The 24,203-nt window shown below is 41.9% G+C and overlaps 1 protein-coding gene across 2 annotated transcripts; it reads right to left on the bottom strand.

The window, feature by feature from the left end:
• Positions 1-2,392: 2,392 nt before the first annotated feature.
• Positions 2,393-22,776, bottom strand: LOC139378850 (FACT complex subunit SPT16-like). 2 transcript variants are annotated; one of them, XM_071121400.1, is made up of 24 exons: positions 22,284-22,776; positions 19,060-19,152; positions 15,994-16,164; positions 15,533-15,685; positions 15,189-15,335; positions 14,703-14,854; positions 14,324-14,496; positions 13,865-13,955; positions 13,678-13,751; positions 13,413-13,525; positions 12,986-13,051; positions 12,735-12,833; positions 12,491-12,606; positions 11,940-12,093; positions 11,618-11,745; positions 11,180-11,442; positions 10,819-10,937; positions 10,401-10,639; positions 9,276-9,351; positions 5,863-6,032; positions 5,378-5,507; positions 3,876-4,005; positions 3,672-3,746; positions 2,393-3,379 (listed from the first exon to the last, which is right to left on the bottom strand). In XM_071121400.1, exons 1-24 carry the CDS (start codon positions 22,347-22,349, stop codon positions 3,267-3,269), a joined length of 3,111 nt encoding a protein of 1,036 aa, XP_070977501.1. In that variant the 5' UTR covers positions 22,350-22,776; the 3' UTR covers positions 2,393-3,266. The 2 variants fall into 2 exon arrangements, with proteins under 2 accessions (XP_070977501.1, XP_070977502.1); XM_071121401.1 differs by having other exon boundaries at positions 3,882-4,005.
• Between the last annotated feature and the right edge of the window lie 1,427 nt (positions 22,777-24,203).

Below are 24,203 nucleotides of genomic sequence, written 5' to 3'. Positions count from 1 at the left end.
CTTGTGTGTAGGCCAGTGACGTCTAAATTTAATCCATTTTAAATTCAGGCTCTAACACAACAAAATGTGTAAAAAGTAAAGGGGTGTGAATACTTTCTAAAGGCACTGTATACAGTATGTGGCCATACATTGCATTTTAAAATGGACATGTAGTGTGTACTAATAGTATTTGAACCCAGGTCTGAAATACAGGACGCTACACCTCACCATCATAACACACAAAGAAGTTGAACCGGAATGATGTAGTAGAATACAGAGACGCAGGGTATAATTGATAAAAGAAATCTAGTAGTACTATACAGGGCATTCGGAAAAGTATTCAAACCCTTTCCTTTTTTCCACATTGTTACGTTACAGCCTTATTCTAAAATGGATGACATTTTTTCCCCTCAATACCCCATAATGACAAAGCGAAAACAGGTTTTAGAAATGTTTTCAAATTTATATAAAAAATCAGATACCTTACATAAGTACTCAGACCCTATGCTATGAGAATCAAAATTGAGCTCAAATGCATCCTGTTTCCATTGACCATCCTTGAGATGTTTCTAGAACTTAGGTGGACTCCAATCGTAAATTCAATTGATTAGACATGATTTGGAAATGCACACACCTGTCTATATAAAAAGGTCCCACAGCTGACAGAGATAAAAACAAGGAAATGTCCATAGAGCTTGGAGACAGGATTGTGTCGAGGCACAGATCTGGGAAAGGGTACCAAAACCTTTCTGCAGCATTGAAGGTCGCCAAGAACACAGTAACCTCCATCATTCTTAAATGTAAGAAGTATGGAACCACGGAAACTCTTCCTAGAGCTGGCCTTTGGTCAGGGAGGTGACCAAGAACCCGATGGTCACTTTGGCGAGCTCCAGAATTCCTCTGTGGAGATGGGAGAACCTTCCAGAAGGACAACCATCTCTGCAGCACTCCACCAATCAGGCCTTTATGGTAGAGTGACCAGACAGAAGCCACATGACAGCCTGCTTGGAGTTTTCCAAAAGGCACTTAAACTTTCACACCATGGATAACAAGATTCTCTGGGTCTGATGAAACCAAGATTGAATTCTTTGGCCTGAATGCCAAGCGTCACCTCTGGAGGAAACCTGGTACGATCCTTACGGTGAAGCATGGTGGTGGCAGCATCATGCTGTGGGGATGTTTTTCAGCGGCAGGGACTGGGAAACTAGTCAGGATCGAGAGAAAGATGAGCGATCCCTAAACTGTTGCCACAAAGTTGAAAAAACAGAATCGTCTGGAATGTCATTGTATCCTGTAGCATTAAGATTTCCCTTTACTGGAATGAAGGGGCCTAGCCCGAACCATGAAAAACAACCCCAGGACATTATTCCTCCTCCACCAAACTTTACAGTTGGCACTACTGGGGCAGGTAGAGTTCTCCTGGCATCCGCCAAATCCAGATTTGTCCATTGGATTGCCAGATGGTGAAGCATGATTCATCACTCCAGAGAATGCGTTGCCACTGCTCCAAAGTCCAATGGCGGTGAGCTTTACATCGATGCTCGGCATTGTGAATGCTGATCTTAGGCTTGTGTGCGGCTGCTCAACCATGGAAACCCATTTCATGAAGCTCCCAACGAACAGTTCTTGTGCTGATGTTGCTTCCAGAGGTGGTTTGGAACTCTGTAGTGAATGTTGCAACAGAGGACAGGACATTGCTACGCACTTCAGCAGTCCCGTTCTGTGAGCTTGTGTAGCCTACCACTTCGCGGCTGAGCAGTTGTTGCTCCTAGACGTTTACACTTCACAATAATAGCACTTAGTTTACCGGGGCAGCTCGATTTTATACACCTGTCAGCAACGGGTGTGAGGGAAATAGCCGAATCCCATAATTTGAAGGGGTGTCCACATACTTTTGTATAAAAAAATATATATATATATAGCGTGTTACAATGAGTGCTAAAAAAAAGAATCCCACCAACACGCGCACTTAACTTTTTCTACTAGCAGACTTTGCTGATAACTACCTTGAGGACAAATGTACTTACTAGGACAAAGAAAATGTGGTTGTCTCCCCTAACCATCTTAAGATTAATGCACGAAGTCGCGCTGGATAAGAGCATCAGCTAAATGACGTAAATGTAAAATGTAAATACTCATCCCCAGTGTGGTCAAGGACAGGTGAAAAAACGCAAATAAGTACCCCCAGTCACACCTAACTGGTTATCTACCCCTCCCCCTTGCCTCTGAAGCTTAGTGTATCACATGTCAATTGTAATTGTTCTAGTACTAATTTGTTCGGTTAGGTGGCAGAGAATGCAGCCAGCCAACTTGGAAGTGAACCATGTAGCACAATTAATGGTTTATCAATTTCATAGTAATTCATAGGTAGCATTGATAGTGACATTTTAATTAACGAAATGGACAAAAATAGTTCCTTTTCAATTTTATTACCCAAACAAAGAAAATCTGGATTTTTATTTTTTATTAACAATACAACAGTCTACCTATCCAGGATGAACAAAAAGAGAGAGGATATGGGGTAGGAAGGGAGAGAGGGTAGGAAAGGAGGGAAGGAGAGAGGAAGGGAAAGCGACAGTGTGGGGTTTGTGAGTGTGTCTGTGTGTGTCGGTCTGTACAAACCCCCATTAAAAAAAAGGAATTGGAAAACTGAATCAAAAACTGAATATTGATATCTGCCCTCCAAAAATGAACATAAATCTTTCAACAAATAAACTGCGTCCAAGAAGATAAAAGAGAAAGGGAATAGATGGATTGTGACAGAGCGATGGGGAAGGAGGAAAGGAAAGTTTTCACAAAGTCTTATAAAACGCTTGGCAGAAGATACTGTATATCATCGTCACTGCTTACTAGATCTATTAGTTCAGAAACAGTTTACCAGAAAACCAATGGTTTGCAATAAAAAAACCTTCCAACACACACATATGTACCTGGCCCCTGAAAACAGGAGAGTTAGAGTTGCCAAAGGAGAAGGAAGGAGGAATGAAGGAAGGAATAGAACAAAATAAAAAAGATGGATGGAGTTTGTCGGTTGCCAGGTACGATATGCCCATTTTAATCAAGACACTCAATGCCTAATACAAACGCATGGGGGTGCTACCTCTATATACACATTGTATAGTGTGTGTGTGTTTTTAATGTGTGTGTGTGTATGTATTTTTGTTTGAAAGAAAGATGAAGAGGAGTGACAGAGCGAAGATGAATGGGAGGAGAGGGTGATCGAATTGACAATGTTTTGGCAGTGTGTGTGTGTGTGTGTGTGTGTACGTGTCTGGTGGTGTTATCGTTCAGTGGCGCCGTTTCTTCTTGCTGCTGGGGGGTGGGGCTGACGAGCGGCCCTTTCTCTTCCTATTGGCCGACGAGGTCTCCTCCGCGTCCTCATAGTGAGACTCTTTGTCCGCTGAGGGAGAGGAGGAAGAGGGAGGCGTGTCAATACCAAACAATTTGCAACCGATTTCACAGCCCCTTTTCATTATGTGAAGTGTGTCAACAACAAACACATACATTTTTTTTTTAAAGGTCAAAAGTGTCACGGGTCGAATAGCAAAGTATTATTTTCCGGTATTTCTCAGGCTTTTCTATACCAGAGACAAGCAAGCAATAGTACCTCTTGCTTCAGGAATGGTAAGCTATGATTCTCTCCTTGGGGGACCGCTTACATTAAAATGGGCATGTAAGTAAAGTAGACTCACCTTTCCTGGCCTCCTCTTCCAACTCATCCCAGTCTTTACCACTCTCCTCTTCACTGCCCAGCGATGCACTGTAGTCTGAAATATACACACACAGTACTAAGCCTCTGTATGCGTTTGTATGCGTGTCAGACCGCGAGTCCACGCAAGTGATGTGTGTGCATGTGTGTCAGTAAAATGTGTGCGTATCTTAACATGATGCGTTACCATTACCAGAGTCCTCGCTCTCTGAGTCATAGTCTTCATCACTGTCTTCCTCCTCTGCCTCGCTCTCGTCTGCCGAGGGGTTGAATGTCTCATCTTCCCCCGACTCAGAGTCATCCTCCGCTCCCTCCCCCTGAAAGAGACAGATGTCAAACATCTTCATTTTAACACAACACATGTTCGGTCTTGCAATAATAGCTCAAATCACACACACGCTCCAGTCACACCAGTGTTAATTTCGTCAACAATAACGAAAACACTGGTCAACAACCTATTTTTCTTGATGAAAACTAATGACGATAACAAGATGAGATGCCCTGGATAAAAAAAACGAATCACTTTTAATTTTAGTTGACAAAAATGTAACGAGAATTCAATGCGAGACTAATGGACATTCAATTTGACATGAAGCTTATTTTCATCGGTTTTGTCCAATCATAAGCATGCATCCCTTTGCAGAATATATAATGCAATCCGCTCATTGGCCGATAACGTCTTTCTGTTGAGCGGGCTGATTGAGAGTTGACCTGGCTCTGCCACACCCACAGCTCCCGGTCACTTCAAATCACTCTCGGACTCTTTTGAAGTGGTGCGCAATTGTAAGGAACTAAGTTCAATTAGAAAACAATGTCTTTAAAAATTGTTTTAGGCCATTTTTTTGCTCTGATCACATCAAAAGCTCTATTTTGCCATGAGCGCTGTTGTTATTAATGTGTGTTGCGGTTGCTTTTTTCTGATTGGAAAAACTGCTGAATAAAGTGCAGTATTACTTCTGGCATTGCTGGAAAGCTCATTCTCCCCTTTCAAGGAAATCACTGTTATTTACCCCCCTCCGACAGTTATGATGGGGAGAAAAATCAAGGCTAAATTGTTTAACCTGTAGGCTTTATATGCTATATGGTTAGATATGGCTGGCATTTGTTAAAATTTTTCCAGCTAATGTATACGAGGCAATGGTAGGCCTAGTTGGACACGGCTATTTGAAAGTACACATGATGCAAGTACGAGGTCAATATTCGTTATTTAATGGAAAAGATGCAGACTAAAATGTGACCAAAACTAGACCACAATTGTCCAGAGTTTGTGTCACCTGATCACTAAAACTAACGATGGAAGAAATTACTCAAATGTGACTATTAAGACCAAAATATATATTATATATTTTTCTCAAATCAAATTTTATGTCACATGCGCCGAATACAACAAGTGTAGATCTTACCGTGAAATGCTTACTTACAAGCCCTTAACCAAAAGCGCAGTTCAAGAAGAGCTAAGAAAATATTTACCAAGTCAAATAAATGAAAAAATAAAAAGTAACAAAAACGAGGCTATATACAGGGGGTACCGGTACAGAGTCAGTATGCAGAGGTACACGTTAGTTGAGGTCATTTGTAAATGTAGGTAGGGGTGAAGTGACTATTTTGAGACTAAGACTAAATCGAAAATAGCTGGCAAAATTATAATTGGCTCACTCGCTCGCTCACAAACACAATCACACCCCTCACCTCACTCTCAGGGTCTAAAAAGGACCAGCCCCCCTGTTCAAAGAAGCCCTCTGGATCGTCCACTATAGTCTTCATGATCTTAGTCCAGTTCAGAGACTGGACCCCCTCTGTGTACTTGATATCACAGGAACTGGAGGGAAGACAGCACGGGGGGGGCAGAGAGAAAGGTTTTTAAAGGAGTTATTCTTTAGGTTAAACACTTGGTTAAACTCTGCTAAAACACAAATATCAATTGAAAATTGAATTCCTTTCCCGAAACTCCAAAAAATCCATTCACCGTTAAAAGGGACAAGACTAAACCATTAAAATATGGCCATAAAGATATTTATTGATATGTGATATTTAGCAGACACTTTAATACAGAGCGTCTTACCGATGTGCTTACATTTTCTAAACCAATTGGTAAACCAAGTGTGAATTAATTCCACGGCTCTAGCATTGTGAGTGGCACACTACCAACAGCCACACGGAACCAATTGACTTACTTGAGCCACTCCTTGATGGGGTCCAGTGAGTTGACGGGCACTGCGTTGATCATGGTGACCTTCTTGCTGTAGTCCTTGTAGACGATGACCACGTCAAAGTTCTTCAGGTGGAACTGAACACGCTCAAAATGAACCAGCTCGACCTCATCCAGAGTCACCACGAACGGAGGCTGGAGATGGAAAGGAAGAAAACAGGAGGAAAAGAGAAGAACATATGTACTGCTGAATGTCCCTTTTAGCCTCAACTTTAACCTACTGAGGATTTGATTTGATCTGTAGTAAAATATCTGCCTAAAGGCCTAGCTTTGTTTAAAACACATGGTGGAGAATGCAAGCAGTACTACTGACGATATCAGTGAAGGTGAATTATTCATATGTGCTGTAGTATTAGTATTCATATGTGCTGTAGTATAAGTAGTATTCATATGTGCTGTAGTAGTATTCATATGTGCTGCAGTAGTAGTATTATTCATATGTGCTGTAGTATTAGTAGTATTCATATGTGCTGCAGTAGTAGTATTATTCATATGTGCTGTAGTATTAGTAGTATTCATATGTGCTGTAGTATTAGTAGTAGTAGTATTCATGTGATGTAGTATTAGTAGTATTCATATGTGCTGCAGTAGTAGTATTATTCATATGTGCTGTAGTATTAGTAGTATTCATATGTGCTGTAGTAGTAGTAGTAGTAGTATTCATGTGCTGCTGCAGTAGTAGTATTCATATGTGCTGTAGTATTCATATGTGCTGCAGTAGTAGTATTATTAATATGTGCTGTAGTATTAGTATTCATATGTGCTGTAGTATAAGTAGTATTCATATGTGCTGTAGTAGTATTCATATGTGCTGCAGTAGTAGTATTATTCATATGTGCTGTAGTATTAGTAGTATTCATATGTGCTGCAGTAGTAGTATTATTCATATGTGCTGTAGTATTAGTAGTATTAGTAGTATTAGTAGTATTCATATGTGCTGTAGTAGTAGTAGTAGTAGTATTCATGTGCTGCTGCAGTAGTAGTATTCATATGTGCTGTAGTATTCATATGTGCTGCAGTAGTAGTAGTATTCATATGTGCTGTAGTATTCATATGTGCTGCAGTAGTAGTAGTATTCATATGTGCTGTAGTATTCATATGTGCTGCAGTAGTAGTAGTATTCATATGTGCTGTAGTATTCATATGTGCTGCAGTAGTAGTAATATTCATATGTGCTGTAGTATTAGTAGTTTTCATATGTGCTGCAGTAGTAGTAGTAGTATTCATGTGCTGCTGCAGTAGTAGTATTCATATGTGCTGTAGTATTCATATGTGCTGCAGTAGTAGTAGTATTCATATGTGCTGTAGTATTCATATGTGCTGCAGTAGTAGTAGTATTCATATGTGCTGTAGTATTAGTAGTATTCATATGTGCTGCAGTAGTAGTAGTAGTAGTATTCATGTGCTGCTGCAGTAGTAGTATTCATATGTGCTGTAGTATTCATATGTGCTGCAGTAGTAGTAGTATTCATATGTGCTGTTGTAGTAGTAGTAGTAGTAGTAGTAGTATTCATATGTGCTGTAGTATTAGTAGTAGTCATATGTGATGTACTAGTAGTAGTATTCATATGTGCTGTAGTAGTATTCATATGTGCTGTAGTAGTAGTAGTATTCATATGTGCTGTAGTAGTAGTAGTAGTAGTATTAATATGTGCTGTAGTAATATTCATATGTGCTGTAGTATTAGTAGTAGTATTCATGTGCTGTAGTAGTAGTAGTATTCATATGTGCTGTAGTAGTATTCATATGTGCTGTAGTATTAGTAGTATTCATATGTGCTGTAGTATTAGTAGTAGTAGTCATATGTGCTGTAGTAGTAGTATTCATGTGCTGCAGTAGTAGTAGTAGTAGTATTCATATGTGCTGTAGTATTAGTAGTATTCATATGTGCTGTAGTATTAGTAGTATTCATATGTGCTGTAGTAGTAGTAGTAGTAGTCATGTGCTGCTGCAGTAGTAGTATTCATATGTGCTGTAGTATTCATATGTGTAGTAGTAGTATTCTGTAGTAGTAGTAGTTCATGTGTAGTAGTAGTATTCATGTGCTGTAGTATTAGTAGTAGTAGTAGTAGTATTCATATGTGCTGCAGTAGTAGTAGTAGTATTCATAGTAGTAGTATTCTGTAGTAGTAGTATAGTAGTATTCATATGTGCTGTAGTATTAGTAGTAGTAGTAGTATTCATGTGCTGTAGTATTAGTAGTATTCATATGTGCTGTAGTAGTAGTAGTAGTATTCATGTGCTGCTGCAGTAGTAGTATTCATATGTGCTGTAGTAGTAGTAGTAGTAGTCATATGTGCTGTAGTAGTAGTATTCATGTGCTGTAGTATTAGTAGTAGTAGTATTCATGTGCTGTAGTATTAGTAGTATTCATATGTGCTGCAGTAGTAGTAGTATTCATATGTGCTGTAGTATTCATATGTGCTGCAGTAGTAGTAGTATTCATATGTGCTGTAGTATTAGTAGTATTCATATGTGCTGCAGTAGTAGTAGTAGTAGTAGTAGTATTCATGTGCTGCTGCAGTAGTAGTATTCATATGTGCTGTAGTATTCATATGTGCTGCAGTAGTAGTAGTATTCATATGTGCTGTAGTATTCATATGTGCTGCAGTAGTAGTAGTATTCATATGTGCTGTTGTAGTAGTAGTAGTAGTAGTAGTATTCATATGTGCTGTAGTATTAGTAGTATTCATATGTGCTGTACTAGTAGTAGTATTCATATGTGCTGTAGTAGTATTCATATGTGCTGTAGTAGTAGTAGTATTCATATGTGCTGTAGTAGTAGTAGTAGTAGTATTAATATGTGCTGTAGTAATATTCATATGTGCTGTAGTATTAGTAGTAGTATTCATGTGCTGTAGTAGTAGTAGTATTCATATGTGCTGTAGTAGTAGTATTCATGTGCTGCAGTAGTAGTATTCATATGTGCTGTAGTATTAGTAGTAGTAGTCATATGTGCTGTAGTATTAGTAGTAGTAGTCATATGTGCTGTAGTAGTAGTATTCATGTGCTGCAGTAGTAGTATTCATATGTGCTGTAGTATTAGTAGTATTCATATGTGCTGTAGTATTAGTAGTAGTAGTCATATGTGCTGTAGTATTAGTAGTAGTAGTCATATGTGCTGTAGTAGTAGTATTCATGTGCTGCAGTAGTAGTAGTAGTAGTATTCATATGTGCTGTACTATTAGTAGTATTCATATGTGCTGTAGTATTAGTAGTCATATGTGCTGTAGTAGTAGTAGTAGTAGTAGTAGTAGTAGTAGTCATATGTGCTGTAGTATTAGTAGTATTCATATGTGCTGTAGTAGTAGTCTTCATGTGCTGTAGTAGTAGTAGTATTCATGTGCTGTAGTAGTAGTAGTAGTAGTAGGCACTCACCCACTCAGTGGTGTTACACAGGGAGCTGGATGTGGGCTGCAGCAGGCAGGTACTCCTGTAGGGGGCACCCTGGAACCTGAACACACACAACCATTCAGTTAATGTCCTCAACAAGTCTGATATTCTTCAAACTTTAACACTGTTCTATACAGTTTATTACTTGAACACCCAACTCCGTGCTTCCCACCCCTAAAGCTAGAACCCTCAATTGAAACAATTACAAAGCGGGCATCCTCCTCTGTTTTAGTAAAAAGCTGAGGGGATGGGCCTGGAGAAATGTAAAACACCAACGCTAAGCTAATAACCAAAATTTGAAATAACCAATTGACCGACATCGGTTCAAGTATTTGAATTCCATTTAGTTTGGTTGTTTTCTGAGCTCAACGCGCCATTTCTCTACAGGACATATTCATATTATTACTACAGCACATGTGAATACTACTACTAATCATAGTTAAGTGCAGAAAACTTGGTCATTAACGACAATGACCAGCTGCCTGTTTTCATTGGTTCTTGCCCAGGCAAGCCTTGGGGGCCGGCAGGCAGACATGTAGAGTAACCACTCTCAAATTTATAAACAGAGGTAAAGATGCAAGGACTGACCATCCAAGATATCAAAATGATAGTTTTAAACATGTTGAGGCTATACAGTTTGTTTACAAACACTGGAGTAAAAACAAGCTTATATTTTAGGTTCTGATGGGGCATATACAAGTTATATGGATGTAGCACACACGCCCCTTCTCATAGTGCCCTACCCTGCCAATATCCCTCAACTCTCCCTCCCATCGCCCCTCCATAATGATAATAATAAATGCCATTTAGCTGACATTTTTATCCAAAGCGACTTAGCCACGTGTGCATACATTTGAAGTACATTTTACTCCACCCCTCTCTTACCCATACACTTAGACGACTGCCAGCTGGAGTGTGATTTAAAAAAGGTATAAATCCTGCCTCCTGCAGTTTATGGAATGTTTGCTCACAAGTATAATTAATTGGCTGACCCCAATAGAAAGTCGCACCCAGTTCACTACTTTAAAATGGTGGAAGTCCTCAATGGCAATTCGTCCATGCAAAAAGGAGTTATTTCCATGCAGCGATGTCATCTCTCTACACTCTTACCCGAGGTCCCGGAAGGGCACTTCGAACTCCAGCTCCTCCTTGGTGAGGGTCTCCACCTTCTCAATGAAGTTCTTGAAGGCAGACTTGAGCTTGTGTCTCATCTCCCTCTCCATCTGCTCGGCGTACAGGTCGTCGCGGTCGTGCATGTGCTGGTGCTTGCCCAGGTCTGTGGTGATCTCACCCACCTCTGTGTAGAACTGTACATCCGTGTGACGCTTCTTACCAAACATGATGGCGTTCTGAGGGTGGATAAGTCAAAATGGACGCACAAACACACGCCAAAATTAAGACCCCTCCAAGTGCCACCGGCAAAAGCAAAGATCTAAAATACCCAAATACCCTTGATTACAAAACACATACGAGATCAGACATGAACTAAGCCTAAGTTTATCAGAACACACAAAACACCGGTAGGTACCTTGAGGTGGAAGTGCAACACGATGATCATCTCTCCGTCACAGGGCTGGAAGAGGGAGTGTTTGATGTTGTTGTAGAGGATGTCCACTTTGTCCCCACGGACGGACGTGAAGCGGAAACCTGGACAGACAGACACACGTTATTTACCAGGTGCGTTGATTGATAATACATTCATGTAGTCTTTAACAGCAACTATCTGATCTGGGGAAAAAATAATAATAATAAATAAATATTTTTTTCCCCCTTACTACTCTCCTCCACTCCCTTGATCCTAGAGTTCCAATTATACATAAACTCGTGCTCAAAGTCTCTTGGAGGGACTCACAATTACATTGTAATGTGAACTCTGCTCCTTTCCTCACCATTGGTATGGGCCTCCAGCGACCCCTGCATCCTCTTCTGGGCGATGTTGGGCCTGATGTAGAGGTCTTTGAGTTTGGGGTTGGAGCGGTTCAGGTTGATGACCAGCGAGTCCTGCTTGACGATGCCCTCCTTCTCCTTCTCCTCAGCCTCCCGGGTCTTGTAGCGCTTCTGCACCTCCTTGATGATGCGGAAAGCATTCTGGAGGTTGGTGGACGGGACCGTTGGGTCACCTGGCGCCTTGAGGTTCGACGCCCGGTACGTACTGCGGGGGGGGGGGGGGGGGCAACGGTTAGACATAGCAGCAGTTGAACACAAAGATGAACACATCAAATACACGTATGTACACACAGGGTCTACCCTACAACCTGCTTTATATCTGACAGCAGTGAAACCTACAGTAAGTGGGCGCGCACAAAATATGTTTAATTTCCTCTTACATTTCTTTGACGAAGGTGGCGTCAGGGTTGGGGAAAATGTTGCCCTCGTTGCGTCCCAGAGAGCTGCCGGGAACGTAGAAGTTTATCCTCAGGTAGGTCCAGTCTCCTTCCACCGACGAACTGATGTTCTACACACACACCAACAGACAGACACACAAACGTGGAGAGACGGACACAGAAACACCAAATTTTTCCTCAGATAGGTGTCGTCTCAAATTCGGTCGAATTGTGTGATTGTGTGTGAAAAGAGGTCACAGAAATCCAAATATGCATTTTGTGAGTGAATGAGTGAGTGCACGATATTAGAGTGTGTGTCAGGTACCTTGATGGTAGCGATATGGAAAGGGGTGGCGATCCCGAAGACGGGCATGACGACAGTCTCGTATTTCTTATCGATGAAGATCTTCATATCTCGAATGTCTTTCTCTCGAGGCATCTGAGAGCCGTTCTTGTAGGAGACATTGGACTTTCTGGACCTAGAGGACAAAGACACAGGGAAATACTTAATTTAAAATCATTCAATTCATTTGGTACCACCACACATTTTTGGAAAGTGCATTTACATAAAAATGGAGAAAGTGAAATCATTAATAATTTAATAGAAATCATTCATTAAAAACATGCTTTTAGACAGTCTGAAGCGCACACAGACTTTGTTCAGAAAACTCTAAACACAAATGTTCTACCATAGGCCATTTAGACAAACAAAACACCATATAAATCCCCATAACATAATTCCCATCCCCATTTTTTAACCACCTCTCCTCATCGCTCCATTCCACTCCTTTATTAACTAACCAGCATCCTCCCATCTCCCTCCTTCCAAACACCATTCCATCACCTCCACTCCTCTTTTCCCCCTCGTTCACTCACTTCTGGACCTGTTGCTCTCCTTTCTGTTCCGTCAGACGTCGCTTGGCCTCCTCGTTCACCTGATTGGCCAGCTCCTTCTGGTGAGCCCGCCTCTTCTCCTCCGCCGTCATCTCGTTCTGACCAATCAAATAACAGTGTTCCCTCACAGTCTGACCAATCAAACAGCCTTCACCTCATACACACAAACTGAGATGGTTTAAGTACAGTGAATTTCTCTCAAGAACACAGACAAACACAAACACACCCTAGTCCGGTCCTGAAGTAAAGCTTGTCCACGCGCTCCCTTCCCCAGTAGCTCCTCTGCATCGTCTGCATCTTCCTCCTCATCCTCTTCCTCATCGTTCTGAAGAGAACAAACAGTGTTTTATAGATACTCTGTTTGATAAAGGATTTTTTTTTAAAGTGTAACATCGCATGTCAACGCAACAGTTTAAGAGGGCATAGAGCCTTAAAAGAAACATTTTAATATATGAAATAGATGTGCATCTTTCGTACCTTTAGGAAAATTCCAACGTTCTTTAACTTCTTCTTGACCGGTGTGAGAACTGTGGCTGGATCATCCTAGAAGATACGCAGACATTTTAAATGCACACACACAGAATGTTTGGACTGTTTTTTTGTTTACTACTGTCAATGTGCTTATATCAAAAATTATATTAACAGAACTATACGTTTGACTCTGTAAAGACTTTGCAAAAATTAAACAAAAGTGTGTGTACCGGTTTTACTATACTTCTGAGTACCAGAGGTCCTCACAAGAACAGTAAACCACGGAAAATTATAACAAGTGAGGATAAGTTGCCGGTCCTCACAAAAACAGCTATTTTAAGATTAGAGGTTAGGGTTAGAATTGGGGTTAGGTTTAGGGGTTAAGGAAAATAGGATTTTGAATGGGAATCCCCCCCCCCTCTCTCTCTTCTACCTCATTGATCTGTACAGAGTCTCCTATGAACAGGGCGTATTTCTTCTGCTCCTCCTTCTTCCCCTCCTTATTCACCAGGTCAGCGAACCCCAGGCTGATGCTCAGTACCATACCTAAAAACACACACACAGTAACTCACAGTTATGAAAGCGTCCGCTCTACACACACACACACACACACACCACTTAAAATGGCCTCTGTCTGAGACACAACTGTGCCTACAAAGTAACCTACTCAGTAAGACAGTAGTGACTTGATTTCTCACCTTTCTTCAGTTTGTACTGGTTCTTGCTGTTCAGGACCAGGGAGCCCTCTCTGAACTCTATCCCCATGGCAAACCTACAACAGGGGGAGAGAGAGGGGCCGCACAATAAACACACGGGCACATGGGGAGCCTATCAGAAGTTAAGAACGAGAGAGAACGAACGGGTGCGTGTCACGGCGCGTCCTACCCGAGGTTCTTGGTGAGTTTGGCCGCCAGGTCTGGTTTCTCCTTCTTAACGTAGTTCAGCACGGCGCTGTACGCGTCGCAAATTTTCACACCTACAAAAGAACAAAAAGGTTAAGAAAGAAAGAAAAAAGGGGTCCGGTTACAGCAACCACGTGTACCCTATCCCACAAACACACTCCCTCTCATCCACAGCCCTCTCACCCCTCGGGCAGCTCCAAGCTGATGTCCTGCATCCCCCCCCCCCCCCATCACACACACACACACACACACACACTCCCTCTCACCCCTCGAGGTGCTCGGGCAGCTCCAAGCTGATGTCCTGCATCCCCCCCATCACACACACACACACTCCCTCTCATCCACAGCCCTCTCACCCCTCGAGGTGTTCGGGCAGCTCCAAGCTGATGTCCTGCATCCCCCCCCCCATCACACACTCTCTCTCCCGCCATCCTTCACCCACCATGTTTCAGCTCTTTGAGCAGCTCCTCCTCCACCTGTAGCAGGAAGCTGTAGTTGTCCTGCATCTCCTGTGGGGGGTCCACCATTAGGGTCCGGACCAGGTTGGCGCAGTAGGACTTGTAGCGGATGCCCATGGCACACGTGATGGCCCCGAAGTGCATGTGGTTCTTGTCACTGTCATAGGGAGTTAGAACAGATGTATACAATAATTATAAATGGGGGTATAATGGGTTGATAAAGGTTATACTGTTTTAGAAAAAGGAGTCTGCTGTGACAGGTTGTGTGTGTCTTTCTGGTCAAGAAAAAGGGGATAAAATTAAAGATTGACAACTTCGCAGCCACAAGTCAGTTAAGCAGCAAACTGCCGATTGACCTATTACCTGACGACGCTGAACTTGAGGCTGTAATTGCCCCCGCTCTGTATAATAGGGGGGTAACACATCTCCACTGTCGAGGGGTCCACTCCCCCGAGGTACTTCTTCTCCTCGATGGCCTTCTCCACAGACTCCGCCAGCTTACTGTGGCGCACCTTCTGTTTAGGGCAGACAGATAGGGACACTTAAGAAAGGAAAGGGATGGAATGGATTCAAAACTATTTGGACGTAAACTGTTAAGCTTACATCTATGTTTGCTGTATGATGTTCTCTCAGGCCAGTCTAGCCCGGTTCCAATACTTTGAAAATGCATCCTTTCTTCCTAATTTGAAAGATAGCACTGATCTGACATGACTCGAGTGGTGAATGCTGGTGTTGGGCCAGTGATTACTCCAGGGGAGAAAGGAAGGTAGGGAGAAAGGAAAGAAGAAAGGAAGGATTTTAAAAGTACTCAAACAGGACCTAGAGCTTCTCTCGTGTCCTTCCCCTTACCTCATCCGCGTCCACGATCTCCATGACCCTCTCCTTGAAGAACTTAGAGTAGACCTCGCTGGTGACGGCTGCAGCTTTCTTCATCAAAGCCAGCTCCCCATCCTCCTTCACAGCCATGGTGTAGGCCACTACCGCACTGATGTCCACCTGGGGGGAAAAAGAGGGGGAGGAAGGGGTTAAACTATATGAGGATCCACAAACCAATGAGTAGGTACTTGTGCGTTACACGCAGACGAGCACATCACAGACATATCCATGGGTCGGATTTTCGGCCTGCTAACACACACACACACACCATCATCATCCCATCCTCCCTCCCTCCATCCCACCCTCTTTTCTCTCACCTTCTCCAGGCCCTCAGCAGTGATCATGTCATTCCAGCTCTTCATGTACTCTCCGGGGAACTTGTCCTTGATGAACACACCTACAGTCTTGCCCTCCTTACTGGCCCTGATCGCCTCCATCATCTTCTCAAAGTTAGCCTTGTTGCTTTCGTTCTGAGGGGCGGGCAGGCGGGCGAGAGAGAGAGAGAGTTATACCAACAAGCTTGAACACACTCATGTGAGCGAGTGAGCACTCACACACAGGCTTTCCCCTCACACAAAAACACAAGCGCTCACAAACATGAGCTGATAAGGTCTCGCTCTAGCACAACTTGGCAATTACAAAAGGCTATGAGACTTACAACAACCACACGGACTTGATGTGTCACACATTACAAAGGACAGGCATGTCGGGGAAAGATGCATCAACACTGACAGCCAATCAGTGATAGACCATGCCGCGTCTACCAAGCGGTGCTTACCTTTTCCCTGATGAGCAGTGTGATTGGTGGAACCCCATTGGCATTCTCATTGCCCTTGGTGACAGCCACCTGTTTAAGAAACTCCACCTTCTTCTTGCTGGCCAGGAAGATGATCTTAGACTCACAGAACACCATGATGGTGTCGGTCAGCTCATAGCCAAACAGCCATGTCTTCAGAAAAGAGGAAGGGAAGAGAGGAGGAGAAGAGCGTACATGTGATTATCTGAAACGGTCGCTTATGCTGGAGTAGGGCTGGGCAATGTGGCCTAAAAATCATATATAGATTTTTTTTTCAAACTTATGGTTTAATGTTCTCTCGAAATAACCTTTGTCGTACAATTAAAGGGTCAAACACACTGCATTTCAAACCGTCAGGAATAACCTAATGAATTTCAGGGCATGAGAAAATTCTACCTAGGCTAAATATAAGCCTTCCACAACCATAAGACCCACTTTTTGTAAACATTTGACCAGAACCATGCATAATGGCCATTCACTAATAATGACTTAACTTCTTGTAAGCAGGCATTTTAGACAATGAACACAGCTCTCAAACAGGTAGCCTAGTGGTCAAGACTGTTGGGCCAGTAACCGAAAGGTTGCCGGTTCGAATCCCCAAATTGTTGTGTAGCACGCGCCAGATGACCTAGTTACAGCATGAAATTCACAAATAAAAGGTTTGCCAGCTAGATACCCTACAACTATTAAGTTAAATGTCTAAAATGTGCGAAATGCTCTGCATTTGTGCATTTGGATTGATAGCCAACATGAATGATCTAACTAAGTGCTTAGCTTCTTCCAAAACCAAGCTTGGTTTGGTATCAGCAGAGAATCCCCTACTGGATCAAGAACCTTGCTGTCTAATATGTGTTTTGTGTGTGCAGCAAACTGTGCTTTTTTATTTACTTGTATAACTTTGAGCTGGGATGTCTGTCCTGCAAATACTTCAGGCCAGAGACAGGTGAAATGAAACAACCTCTCCCTCAATGTGAGCAAGACAAAGGAGCTGATCGTGGACTACAGGAAAAGGTGGGCCGAACAGGCCCCCATTAACATCGACGGGGTTGTAGTGGAGCGGGTCAAGAGTTTCAAGTTCCTTGGTAACGTACTATCATGGTCCAGACATACCAATACAGTCGTGAAGAGGTCACGACAAAACCTATTTCCCCTCAGGAGACTGAAAATATTTGGCATGGGTCGCCAGATCCTCAAAAGGTTCTACAGCTGCACCATTGAGAGCATCCTGACAGGTTGCATCCTCGCCTGGTATGGCAACTGCTCGGCGTCTGACCGTAAGGCACGACAGAGTGTAGTGCGAACGGCCCAATACATCAATTGGGCCAAGCTTCCTGCCATCCAGGACCTTTATAATAGGCGGTGTCAGAGGAAAGCCCATAAAATTGTCAGAGACTCCAGTCACCCAAGTTATAGACTGTTTTCTCTGCTACCGCACAGCAAGCGGTACCGGAGAGCCAAGTCTAGGACCAAAAGGCTCCTCAACAGCTTCTACCCCGAAGTCATTAGACTGCAGAACAATTCATAAAACCGCCACCGGACAATTTACATACACCCCCCCTCCCTTTTGCACACTGCTGCTACTCGCTGTTCATTATCTATGCATAGTCACAACACCCCCACCTACATGTACAGATTACCTCAACTAACCTGTACCCCTGCACACTGACTCGGTACCGGTGCCCCCTGTACAATAGCCTCATTATTATGTTACTTTTTATTTTAGTCTACTTGGTAAATATGTTCTTCTTCTTGAACTGCACTGTTGGTTAGGGGCTTGTTAGTAAGCATTTCACGGTAATGTCTACACTCGTTGTATTCGGCGCATGTTCACATCGTTAGCATTTAGTTAGCATTCTCCATGGGATTTTACATGTAAGCATTGCTACCCTTTGGATTATAAAGGCTCAGCAGGGGTTGGGGGAAAAAAACAAAACCCATTGTGTTCAGTGCCGTTATTACAGTACATCCCTGTATGGCACAAAGTTGGTATGAAGGTATGACAATCTGTATTCCACCCAAGCCACGTTCAGATACTGAAATCAAATGGCCTGCTTTATTTTTTAGAATGAGTTGACAATTCATTCTATAAGTTGTTTTTAATACTTATTGCACATTTATAAGACACAGACTTGACAGCTAGTATGACAGTCTTTGGCTAAAATGCTGCTAGCCGTACGTGGTACCGCGATGCCACAAACTTGCGCATAACTTTTCCAGAATCAATGTTCAGTGATACTCCCATTTTAGTGGTGTCGGCTCTGAGCGCAATTTGATGAGTTGAGACAAAGGGTATCATTATAAAGGTTAACTTCTCCATTACAGTCAAATGACGTCTCAATGTGTTTCGGTGTCCATATGACCTATTCTGTTGGACTAAATCTCAAATGCAAATAGTGAGTTGAAACAGCTTGTCAGAGACAAAGTGATCTCTCCATCTCTGTTGTTGTAAGTGGCAGGCAGAGGGGCTTGGTGTGTATAAACAGAGAGGAAGAGCCGAAGCGAGAGGTTTCCCGCTTGCAAAAATCGGTCAAAAATAAGCCCTATGCATTAACAGGTTTATTTTGGATCTAAGCTTGTTGCCTGCCTTGCCCGCCGTCGGGACAACGACTACAATTCTTAGGGCAGAGACATGAGCATCTCATCGTTATATACAGATATCTGGTGTAAATGGGAATGTGCAAAGAGCACACAAGGAGCAAAGGTGACGAGACCAAAAAGACGACAAGAGGTCAAACGCTCATTAAAACAAAAATATTGCAGAAAAAGATCAAGTAGAATTAATCAAGTTATATATCACCTAGCCTTATGCTTGAGTGTAAACTAGCTATATTTCTTTATTAGACAAGTCATAACACACATGTAATGAGCGCACGCACACACAATTTGAAGTCAGACTATGCAACAAGTTGTCAAGGAGCCATATTTTCCTGACCGGACCCAAATGACTCCAGGCCCCAGCTACAGCCTACAATTGGGGTCCAGAGTTTTCCCTGATCAGCTCACACAGTTAGGAATAACTCCAGGATAGGGGTAAGGTTCATGAGTTACCTGCAGGGCAGTGGATTTGGCGTATACAATCTCCTCGTCCACACCAACAGAGACCACCATGGCATCCACTTTGCCAAACTCATCTTCTCCTTTCTGATAGAGAAAAATAACAAAATAGATAATTGATTAATAATACAGGAATGTTTTAACATAGTTCTAAGTTAACCAACGAGGTACAGCTTGCCACAGTTGTGAGTTTTGGTTGACAGTTTGCTGGTTGTTCTTTTTGAGTGCAGGTGTTAAGTACGGAAAAATTGCTAGCAAGCTACAACCTAGCTAGCTAACCAGTTAAGAACAAACTGAAGTTTATAGCCATCTATTGCTATAGATACAGTAGTATCTCAATGTAGTTCGAGAGCAAGTTGCTAGTTAGCTAGCTTGGTTGGCATTCAAATGCAGGGGATGAGCTTAATCATTGCGTGCCCCAAAAATAAGTGCACTGTGCACATCAGCTTTCTGATGTTCGATAGTTGCAGGTCCGGCACCAGAACGAATCAGTTGGATGGGCATTGACATTTTTTAAATGGGTTTTATAGTAAAGACATAATTTAACTGTAAAAATGTATTATGTTTTAATGTGGCATGAACACAACTAGTCATGATGTTTTCATCTGATTGTCAAACAAATCACTTTAAAAACCAGGTTACCTTTGAACGTTCGTCAAAAATAATTCCAGCATCCGAAGAGTGGCTGAAACGATCTCACCGGAGAAAGCATCCAAGGGAGCGAAACACGCCCCTCTGTTTTACTATAAATAGCCCATGTATCTGATGCTGTCTGGTCAAAAAGAGTACGACATGCCACACTCTTTTTGTCCACACAGCATCAGGCTACACATTGAGACAGAGGGTCGCTGTTTTGCTCGCTCAGATTTGGAAAGTCAAATGAATGGGCTGCTGCACAGTCACTATGGGAGCTCTTTCTAGAGCCCCTGGTTAAAATTGTGCATAAGAGCATCTCTAAAATGGTTAAACTAGTGGGAAATGTGATTATTGAAAAAAAATCTGTGAGTTTGCTTTATTTACTATCATCCAAAATCAGGATAATTATTTTGCCGTGGGCTTCCCTAGTGGCGCAGTGGTCTAAGGCACTGCATCGCAGTGCTAGCTGCAGACCCTGGTTCAATCTCAGGCTGTGTTGCAGCAGGCCGCGACCGGGAGAATCATGAGGTGGCGCACAATTAGCCCAGCGTTGTCCGGGGAGGGTTTGATCGTCCGGGTTGTCCTTGTCCCATCACGCCCTAGCGACTCCTGTGACGGGCAGGGCACAATGCATGCTGACACAGTCGTCAGGTGTACGGTGTTTCTTCTGACACATTGGTGCGGCTGGCTTCCGGGTTAAGCGAGCATTGTCTCAAGAAGCAGTGCAGCTTGACGGGGTCTTGTTTTGGAGGACGCACGGCTCTTGACCTTCGCATCTCCTGAGTCCGTACGGGAGTTGCAGCGATAGGACAAGACTAACTACCAAATGGCTATCACGAAATTAGGGAGAAAAAAGGGGGTACATTTATTATTATTAAATATATAGAAAATAATTGTTTTTTTGACATATGTAATTCATGTATATTATGCTACTTTCCATGTCGACAGTATGTGTTACTACATTACACAAGATTACGTCTTGTGAGGCGTCTGTTTCTCAAACTAGACACTAATGTATGTGTCCTCTTGCTCAGTGGTGCACCGGGGCCTCCCACTCTTTCTATTCTGGTTAGAGCCAGTTTGCGCTGTTCTGTGAAGGGTGTAGTATACAGTGTTGTACGAGATCTTCAGTTTCTTGGCAATTTCTCACATGGAATAGCCTTAATTTCTCAGAACAAGAATAGACTGACGAGTTTCAGAAGAAAGTTCTTTGTTTCTGGCCATTTTGAGCCTGTAATCGAACCCACAAATGCTGATGCTCCAGATACTCAACTAGTCTATTTGAAGGCAAGGTTTATTGCTTCTTTAATAGGAACAGTTGTCAGCTGTGCCAACATAATTGCAAAAGGTTTTTTTAAAGACTGATTAGCCTTTTAAAGGAATAAACTTGGATTAGACAACACAACGTGCCATTGGAACACAGGAGTGATTGTTGCTGATAATGGGCATCTGTACGCCTATGTAGATATTCCATTAAAAATCCACCATTTCCAGCTACAATAGTCAATTACAACATTAACAATGTCTACACTGTACTTCTGATCAATTTGATGTTATTTTGATGGACAAAAAAAATGTGATTTTCTTTCAAAAACAAGGACATTTTTAAGTGACCCCAAACTTTAAAACGCAGTTTATATTTAAGTTTTTAATATATCAAACTGTTTCTGAATTGTTGGTATTAGGAATATAAATGGGGCTTTCAACATTCATTTCCAATGGGGTATTGTACTTAAAAATCAGGTTTAACAGCTGCTGAATGAGATTTTTTATATTTTTATATACCAGACATCTCCAAAAAGGGTTTGCCCTGCTTTCTCATATGCTTGATCTGGGATTGATGTGTCTTTCTTTCAGGGAGTGTCTCAGTCAAAGAAAGTATTCATATTGGAATATTTTATTTGGATGGGCAAGGAGCTACGGTAGGGCGGGCCATGCATCCTAAGGCCCGCCCTGGATAGTTGCTGGCTGGCTGGCTAGCTAGCTAGCTAGCATGTTTACTGATGCTAGTTAGCAATGTGAACAAGAAGCAACTAGTTAGTGAAGATTACCATGGGATTTTTTGACAATGGTTCTTTGGCATTGTATTTTGGTGCCAATTTTAGATGTGCATCCCAGAATATGAATTCATAATTTGCTAGCTAGCTAACGCTGGCTAGACTGGCAACGAGCTAAAGTGGTTGTGCCACACACAGTGCCAGATACTAGTAAATGACTGTCTGGCTAGCTAGCTACGCGAATGAATAGATAACTTGGTGAATAATATACAATGCAGAATAAGTGGCAATGTTGTAGATATCATTGTTAGGATGTTTAAGATCTCCTGGATGTATTAAATCCACAGTAGTGTTTCATGCATGGAAGTCTACCTATATAATCAAAGTGAGGCCTTCCGCTCATTGTTGGGTGCTTTTTGGGCTTCTGTGCAAAACCACCATGGCACTCACTCATGCCGAAAACAAAGTCAACCACGCACTTCAAAAACGCGGCTATCCGCCAGTATCAGCATCTAAGCTAGAGCATGATTTTACGAGTTTTACCCACACCTATACAAAAAAAATATTTCAAAACGTGCCGTTTACCTTCCAATTGCCATATAAGCGCTTGATTCGGCGGTAGTACGCTTCCTTGTCCAAGTTTACCGCCATAGCGAGTTTTCTGCACCTTCAAACTTCAGCTCCTGGCTTCTCAGAGTAGCACAGGCCGGATGAGTGTTTGCTGTTTCACGCACTTTCCACGCCTTGAAAGCTCTCTATCAAAAGACACTCTTCCTTCCTCCTCGATGTATGGACGATGGTTACGTTCAATTCTTCCCAAGATGTGCCTCTATGGCTATGTTGCTCAATTTAAAAAATAGCCAACAAATGTTAACATTAAATACACGTTTTGTTAAAAATCGATATTTTAAGTAAAAATGTCAAATTCATAATTTTTCTTGAGATGAATAATTGCATAACATCTAGCTGTTTGTTATCCACACTGGTGCCACGCATAAACGACTCGATTATAATTAATACCCCCCACCTTCTCCGTTTCTCCTCCTTCTCTCTCCCTCCCTCTTGCAGTCTGTCGAGCACTTTACGTGTCAGATAGGTCAATTCCAATACTCAGCCTATATCTGGCAAGCACATTATTTGGATAAAAGAATGCGACATGTTTATTATATAATGGTGCACTAGTTTATATGACACACACGCAATCTTGGTTTGCTCCTGTTTTCCTCTGGACCGCCTGGATTTCTATCTTTAATCGATGTATAAAAATAATATCAGTGTATTAAATCGTTTGATGGGGTATTCAATTTGGGGCATTTCATGTATATTGTTAGATTGTTACAGTATAATTCTATTGTTTTACATTACTCGACAGCGCCTCCAGAACTACATCGGAATACCCACCTCCAGTCGGATTGCGCCAGCGACCATGCGCCCCCCACTACTGTATATTTTCCCGCCGCCTCCACCCCCACTACTGTATATTTTCCCGCCACCTCCACCCCCACTACTGTATATTTTCCCGCCACCTCCAAAATTCGAAATTCCTGAACAGGTCACGCTGGAAACAAACGTTTCATTGCACAAACGTTTAAAACATCTTACCGCTGGAATGAGATGTGAATGGAAGGCTCTTGCAAATAGTTTATCATGGTGATAAAATCATAATCTTTAATAGATTAGTTAATTGGATTTTTTTGCTTAAAAAAAAAACAAATAAAAATACCTTTTAGGGATATAAAACCAAAATTCAAACCAAACATATTACGTTCTGATACATAAAATGTTTTAATCACCATTAGGAGAACAACCTTTTCATTCATTTGTTTTTGCTTTTTTTATTATTTATGAACATGTTTGTGCAATTTTTGTTCTGCACCCATAATATACTGACGATGACAACTGGTAAGTGATTAGAAATCAGAACCCATCATTTCTCTTTCACTAATCCAATGCCAAGCAAATCTGTTGATGCACGTGGTGAAACCATATGAAAAAGAATTACTATTGTACAGAATTAAGATTTAATTAAATAATTATCTTTATGGGTAAGACACTGATATTGCTTATTTACACGTCACTGCCGTTTTCATAAAGCATCTCAGAGTATAAGTGCTGATCTAGGAACAGTTGTCTTTTCGATCAAAATTAATAAGATTACATATGGCAGCAGGGGACATGATCCTAGATCAGCACCCCTATTTAGAGAGCTTTATGAATATGGGCCCAGATTGAGATTAAACAGGGAAAAAATAATTAGGTTACAAAATCAAAAGTAATTTTTCCTTTCCCCTACTGAAATAAAAGTATAAACTGGTTAAGTGTTATTGTGTGCATTGTTTAAATTATTTTTTGTATTTTCTTTCAAATACATTTTTCCAAATCTTATTTCACCACATAATGGTTTTTCAAAAACAAACTGTAAACCTGAATGTTCCAAATATGCATACTTTAAAGGAGAGAAGCCTTCCCATTCAACGGGAATAATTTTCAGTAAAGAACAACCGT

This window comes from Oncorhynchus clarkii, chromosome 21 (assembly GCF_045791955.1).
Source record: "Oncorhynchus clarkii lewisi isolate Uvic-CL-2024 chromosome 21, UVic_Ocla_1.0, whole genome shotgun sequence".
NCBI classification, from domain to species: Eukaryota; Metazoa; Chordata; class Actinopteri; order Salmoniformes; family Salmonidae; genus Oncorhynchus; species Oncorhynchus clarkii.
The sequence above is the reverse complement of the archived record's forward strand: the minus strand, read 5'-3'. Positions and strand labels throughout refer to the sequence as shown.